The sequence below is a fragment of the Eschrichtius robustus genome, chromosome 10 (assembly GCF_028021215.1).
Source record: "Eschrichtius robustus isolate mEscRob2 chromosome 10, mEscRob2.pri, whole genome shotgun sequence".
NCBI lineage: Eukaryota > Metazoa > Chordata > Mammalia > Artiodactyla > Eschrichtiidae > Eschrichtius > Eschrichtius robustus.
In genome coordinates, this window is record NC_090833.1 from 85,576,816 (window position 1) to 85,584,060 (window position 7,245).

Consider the following 7,245-nt stretch of genomic DNA (forward strand, 5'->3'; position numbering starts at 1 on the left):
GTTGAAACCAGTGAGCTAATCATACAAGGTAAAGTTGAAAGTAGAAAGGTTTTCATTGCAGAGTTTGAGGTCTCTGAAAGTTCTCTTGTCACTTTCCCCCTCTTTTTATTCTATACAACACAGCATTGCTGGGATGGAGTCGGGGTGCTTACGTTGGGAGTGGTGAGAAAGAGACCCCTCCCCCCAGTCCATGCGGTTTCTCTTGACTCTTCAACCAAGAGAGACTGCTGGTTCTAAGTCGTCTTCACCCACGTGGACCCCAGTGGGAGAGTTGCAGTGCACCCCGGATGTGTCAGAGCGTGGTGTCCACTTAAGTTTGTGGTAGTTGGCACCAGGAGCTGTTCCTTACTTATGGACATTGGTCAGGGCCCTGCCCATGCTAAAGGATGTCCTACCACATAGTGCGAGAATTTAGTTCCCTCCAACCATTTTTTCACTTGACATACGTATATTGCCCGCGTACATTGCTAGATATTGTTGAAAATAAACAGAGACCTTATGTTATGTCCATTGTGGTCATGCACAAAAGCGTTGCCGTGTGCTTGGGTGAGCAGTGAAGCCTGAACCTCCTTCCATTTACTGTATGGTTACTGTCAGCTCAATGAACTGCCCCCTTGTTCTCCACCATTGTCCCACACTCCCTTAAACATTTGTCACTGAAGTGCCTCCAAAGACAAATAAACTGTCACTGAGAATGCAAACCTGCTAACGGGGAAATGGGAGCAGCCGGGAGGACCCAGATTTTCTATGAAATCCAAAAGGAGTTGCTCTCACTCTGGAAGACTTCTGTTAGAAGTCTGGCGCTTTTTAAGATCTCCGGGAAAAGCCAGGGATGCCTTTGCCTTCAGTAATGGTACTTCCAGGCATTCTCCATGAGACATTTGGCCGTCTCAAATGTCCAAAATTCCAAAGGCTCCCCAGACAGCATGAGATATTACAGATGTCAACAACTGTAAAAATCCTTTCGGTCTAGGAACAGATGGCAACCTACAATCCTGTAACCTAACATCTCAGCAACCTGTTCTGGAATCTACTAGGTCTGCAGAGGGATGAGGGGCCCCTGGGCTCCAGCGTAGAACTGTTTAAATTAAAATGGACCACCGATCAGTGTTCACTTTCTCCAAGGAAGAAAGCATAAAGCCTCATGTCCTCACTCCCCAAGAGCGAGCTGTGTTGATTTACTCCAGGCAGATGCTTTTGACAGGACCCTGTAAAATCAAGTCGTGAGTTTATTGTAGCAGTTAATTATCAAGCCTTTTCTAGTGCTAATGCCTTTTACTTCTTACTGGGGAAAACTGGGCCTTTTACTGGGACAAAGACTTAACTTTTAGTCAAGAATGTGTTAAAATAACATGAGGAGGAGATGATTTAAATATATTTAAGGACAAACGCAGAAGCATTTGCTAACTCGTCGTTTTGTAAAGAAAGCTGATTTCATTCACAAGTCTCTTGGAATACTCTTTGTTCACTTCCCAAAGAAACAACGCTTTCAGCTTTATTTTAACAATATGTTTACTCAACCATTCAGGTGACGGGGTTCTAGCCACACACCACTCTCCTGGGCTGGTCTGACACCACAACTACCTCAGACTTTCTGATGCTATGCATATATGAATCTTGGTTTTAGATGCAATAAGAATTGCCTCGAAGCCCTCCATAAAAGCTAGGAAAAGAGTGAATTAGAGGCAAAAGAACCTCGAAAGTAGGGGGTGGGAGTGGGTGGGAGGAAGTTGGAAGGGGGCATAGCTTTGTTAATTACTTCAGGCAGCAGAGAAATCTGGTTATGTTTTCTCAGCACATGTTAATATCATATAAAGAGACACGAGATCTTGCTAATCTGTCGACCCCTCAGACAAAGTTTATTTGTGGTGACTTTTAAACTCCTGACTTGCCTTCCAATCACCGAGTTTAAAATGAAAAGCTTTAAATAAACACCAGGAATAGAAGATAAATAAACTTTTTTTCCCCCTTGCAAGTGCCTAGCTTGGCGAGGTTCAGACTCAAATCCCCAGAGGACAGAGCGCTCTCTTTTGTGTTAATGTTTAAAAGATTTTCCAATGCCGGAGTTTATTCCTACTGCAAACATTTCTATTTACAAGGTCAAGTGTATCAGCACTCGACACAGCTTAAGAGTGTAATTATTTATCTAAGGGCGTTTGAGTGTAGATCAGTAGCTCTGGCAGGAGCCCAGCCTTCAGCCCACTGCTAAACAACTCCTCACAACAATATTACAAGTTCTGGTAATTGTTCCTCTCCCCAGTAAGTTTACTTTTGCCCGCCCGAATGTTTTGTAACAAAATTTTGTACTTTTTTACCCAAAGTGCAAAAATGACTTTGAAGTTGAGTCTCCCAGGTTTCCTAAGACCTATTGATAACAGATGTTATTGACATGTTTGATTGTATGAGAATGTCTAGTAGCCGGAAAGGACGCTCCTGAGGGTGGGGGGCAAGGGGAGGGTCCCAGTGGAAAGGGGGAGGGGAAAGAAATGTCTGGGTTAGCCCCAAATTATGTGAAGTCTCTCCACAAACGTAAATACCAATGGAAACCAGTCAAATTATATCTTGTAGCTGCCTCATTTACAGATGTCTAATTGTTCATTAAATTGAAGGCAGAAATAATAGCCCTCATTTCTCGTCTTGTACTGTATTTTAATTTCAGTTGATGGTTGATAGATTCCCAGTGGCCCCTCCACCCCCCTCCTCACCCATTATTGGGTTAACCACAATGTAACTCTGGCAAGTAACTACACCATATTCATTATTTAAAACTCTTTACTGATGTACACATTTTAATAAAATCAAATAACCAAAAAAAAAAAAAAATACACAAAGCCACCTTTACTTAAAACATAGGACTTTTTTTTTTAAACAATGTCTATAAAAATACAATGTTTAAGGCAGTTTGGAAATGCATTTATACATTTCTACAATGTCCATAAATTCTCTTGAAAATAAGAATGTTAACTTCAAATCTATAAAATACACTGTACATTTCAAAATTGTTCTAGATAGAGCACACTTCACAACGGACTGTGGTTTTGGATCCCTGGTGACAAACGGATTCTTTACATTTCAGGAGGAAAGGTGTACCATGGATGCGGATTTAAGTTTTTTAATTTCTTTTAAAAAATAAATTATTTCTGAAGCATACAATTTATAAAAATTCTATATACAAAATACAACAACTGGTAACAAACCCCAGTTTTAATACATTTTATATACGAAGTACCAGGGGTGAGCGCCCTGATAAAAGCAGAGGCAATATATATTCTCCGCATATTTGTACGTACAATTTCTTGATGTAAAGAAAATGACAACAAAACAAACATCATAAAGAGGCTTTCATAGATGGCAGTGCAGAGCTCTTTTAAATAAAAAGTTGCATTGTTCAACACCACTAGCAACTGTTTAGATCAGAATTTTTGGATCCTTAATCCTAAGAAATGTGCTAAGAGATCAGAGTGGTGGCAATGAAATTAAAGTCAAGGGCTAAAAATCACCCAAAACTAATTAAGGAAAATTAACCCCTCTCATGCCTGCCCGCCCGCCCCCCACCCCCCCCCCCAAAAAAAAACTGAGGATTCTGGGCGCGGATACCAAGACTAAACGAATGAATCGGTTACGACTGCAATGTCTTCACTGGCCACAATAAAAGTCGATTACCGGCACTTTTTCCCCCCTTCGCAGGAGAAACGCTAATAAACAGCCCCTTTGCAAATATAAATCCTTCTTCAAAACCCCTGCTCCAAACCCAGTCCCTTGAAACTCTTAAGACCCCACTGGTCAGCATCCTCTCTTCGGAGTCCAGGACTACGGTTCTGTCCCCCCAGGCCCGTTTCATGTCGGGGGTCCGGAGTTAGGCTGGTTTCTGCGGGGAGTGTCTGGAACCCGGAATGGGGGCAGGGGAGGATGTCCAAAAAGTCCTGCTCGGGAGAGGAGGCGAGGGTCGTGCCAAGAGTCAAGGCGGGGAGACCGGCTAGGCAGAAACCACCTAGAAAACGTTTTGGAAAATACCCCCGACCACCCGTCTGTTCCCGAGTCACAGGTGCCCCGGCGCCGACCCTCCCGTGGCCGACGGCGGGGGGGGCGCGAGGGTTAAAAGAGCAGCGGGAGCAGCAGCAGCAGCAGCAAGATGGAGGCGAGCGGGGTCCACGCGCCTCGGGGCGCCGAGCGGCAGCCGCTGCTGCTGCTCCTGCGCCCGGACCCGTACGGCAGGTCCCCGCGGCCGCCCGCCGCAGCAGCGCCGCCGCCCGGGCGCGGAGGGTGCGGGACGCCATCGTCGTCGTCCAGCGGCTGCTCGCCGCCCGCGCCCCCGGCGCGCTGCTCGTCGTCGTACTCCTCGTCGTAGTAGTCGTCCAGGCCCCCGTCCGAGCCGCTGCTGCCCGGGCCGTTGCCCAGCTCGGCGCCGAAGCACAGGCGGGCCATGTTCTCTTTGACCGACTCGCAGATGGGCCGCTCCAGGCCGTCGCACACACAGTCGTTGAGCAGCGCCGCCTTCGGCACGGCCAGCATGTCCTCGATGACCGTGCGGCACTCGTCGGTGCAGCGCAGCCCGTTGAAGAGCTTCCCGCAGTAGGTCAGGTAGCGGCTGAGCGCCAGGTTGCAGCGGCTGTCGCGGTCGCAGCGCCGCCGGGCCTCGGTGCAGCCCATGACCCCGCCCGCGCCCGGGCCGCCCGCGCCACCGCCGCTCGTCCGGGGCAGGCACGGCTCAATGGCGCGCTTGGTGGACTTGCAGTTCTCGTCTTGCGCGCAGTCACAGTCCTCCAAGGCGGGCCCGCGGCGCGTGTGGTTGAGCTGAATAAGGGCCGAGATGCAGTGGCTCGGGCAGCGCCAGCGCGACGAGAAGGACGCGGCGGAGGCCGGGAAGGCGGCGGCGGCGGCGGCGGCGGCGGCGGCGGCGGCGGCGGCGGCCCCCGGCGCGTCGCCCCCGCTGCGCTGCGCCAACACCGGCGCGCACGCCTCGGCGTACTGGTTGTAGGCGTAGCTGCACTCCGGCTCCCCCTGGCACTGCAGCAGTGCCTGCCAGCAGATGAGGCGGCGGCCGTGCGCCAGCCCGGAGCCCCGCGGCGCCGAACCCAGCAGCTGCAGCAGCGCCATCAAGCACAGCCAGGCGCCCGGCACGGTCCCCCCGCGGGCCCCGCCGCCGCCGCCCAGCAGCCCTGCCACCATCGCGGGCAGCGGCGGCCGCCGGGCGAGGAGCGGAAAGGACACGAGGCGCGGGGAGCGGCGGACGCGGAGCCGGCGGAAAAGTTTGCCCCAGTCCTGCCAACTTCTTGCATGAGTGTTTTCATAAATCCATGCGCGCCACTGGCTGGTGCCCCGCTGCTTGCAGAAGGTCGGCTCTCGCTGGGACTGCAGGGGCTTCCTAGAAGTGCAAGGCCGCGGAGAACCCCTCCGGTCGGCCCCCGGCAGTGGCGGGAGGTGCTCACTGCCGCCCCGGGGGGCTGCGGGCCGCGGGGTCGCGGCGGGGCTGCGGGACCGCGCGGCGCCGTGGGTGCATTTTGCTCCGCGCCTGCAGATCCGTTGTGCGGCCGCGGCGGCTCCTTCCTCCCAGGCTCAGCGCCGCGCCGCCGCCGCCGCCGCCGCGGGCTCTCGCATCGCGCCGCTTCCTGGCTCGCGTCCCGGCGCTGCCCGCCTTCCCGCGGCCCGGCCGCCCGCGTCCCCTCCCCCTCCGCCCGCGGCGACCCCGGCCTCGGCCGAGCTCCGGGGAGCTCTTTTCGGGCGGCGCGGGGAGAACGGGAAACTCGGCGCGGCCGGAGAGCGGCTCCCGGGCTTCCCTCGGCGGCGGCTTCTCGGGTGACAAGGAGCCCGGGGAGCGGATCCGCTGAGCCTGGCTGCGGACTCGCTCGCAGCGAGGCTTTAAATACAAAAGTGGACCGGGAGCCCCCGCGTGGTGCCGCGGTGCCCCCTCATTATGCATGCATGGAAAAGCAAACAAACAAAAACATTAGCAACGCTCCTCCGGCTCGCCAAGCCCTGGCCCCGCGCGCTCCGAGCCTGCCCGCTTTCTCCTTTCTCCACTCTCTTTCGCCCTTTGCTCGGCCCCCTTTCCCGGCTTTTCGAGATGCTATTGGTCCCGCCTGTTGTTGTTGAAACTTTTTTTTTTTTTTACGAGCCGCTGGAGTGGGGTTGCGGAGTGGGGGAGGGCGGGGAGGGTGGTGGGCAGCTCACATTCAGGCATTCAGGGCTTGAAAGGAACGGCTTAAGGAGCCTGACAGAGGCCCGGGAGCTCCTCCTACTCTTAAGGAGGCTCAGATATGGAGCCCTTGCTGGCGCACAGAACCAGAGGGCAGAGCTCAGGGGCAGCTGTTTGCAACCGACTCGTCCACGGTCCTTTTTGTTTGGTTCTTCTTCTTCTTCTTTTTTTTGGTACTTTTATTTAATTGTCCCTGGCCCCCATGTGTACTTTCTACTGGATTCAGAATTCAGTTTGTTTTTCGAGTGCCCCATCTTTGCCTGATCATCACAGGGGGAGGAGAGAAATCAGAGAATTTGATGCGGGACGTTTAAACTTAAAAAAAAAAAAAAAAATCCAAACGCACACAAGAAAGAGGCACACGCTTTAGTTAGGGAGATACTGATGAGATATTTACAAATCCTTCTTCTACCACCCCTTCACCCCCCAGCACCCTGGTGCCAATGGCAAGTATGGCCCTGGAGTCAGACATCATTGCCAATTGCAAGCCAGAAATCCAATAAGCCAAATTAATTTTTTTTTTTAAGAATATAAGTTTCTAACACGGACGGCGATGAAAAAACAGTAATAGTATTAAAAATCTTTAGGGTTGTTGAGCAGTACCATCTGGCCGCAGTCACAACACAGAGGAAGGGGATAAATTGGCACCCTCCAAGGTTTCTATTAAAGCGCATGTTTCAATCTCTCCGTTTAAGGGAAACCGCCCAGGTACAGCAGCCTCTGCGATCCAGGCGTGGGAGTTTGCGAACTACCTTAACTGCGGCGCAACGCAGCCTTCGACCACCAGAGGCACCCGGCGTCTGCGGCCTGTCAAAAACTGGCGCTTTTTTCCTCCCCTTTCCGTGGAGAGACTATCAACTCCATCTGTCACAAAAATTAAGGCTAAATCTCCTCTCCAGAAGCCGAGGGAGCCGGGGCTCCAGTGCGCACGGAGTTCGGCTGTCTGCCTCTCCCCGGGGGCCCGGTGAGATGGAAATGGCAAAAGTTAGAATAGAGACACAGCGTCTGCAGACTTCGGCTACAGAAAAGCCTCCTGTTCCTGCGGAGCC

At 52.5% G+C, this 7,245-nt stretch overlaps 1 protein-coding gene across 1 annotated transcript; it reads right to left on the minus strand.

Moving 5' to 3' along the window:
• Positions 1 to 3,570: 3,570 nt before the first annotated feature.
• GAS1 (growth arrest specific 1) lies at positions 3,571 to 5,169 on the minus strand. Its single transcript, XM_068552825.1, has one exon. It carries the CDS (start codon positions 5,167 to 5,169, stop codon positions 4,096 to 4,098), a length of 1,074 nt encoding a protein of 357 aa, XP_068408926.1. The 3' UTR covers positions 3,571 to 4,095.
• Positions 5,170 to 7,245: the final 2,076 nt, after the last annotated feature.

Excerpts from the sequence above, each read along its gene's own strand:
- GAS1 (XM_068552825.1), bottom strand. The coding sequence starts at position 5,169 with ATGGTGGCAGGGCTGCTGGGCGGCGGCGGCGGGGCCCGCGGGGGGACC.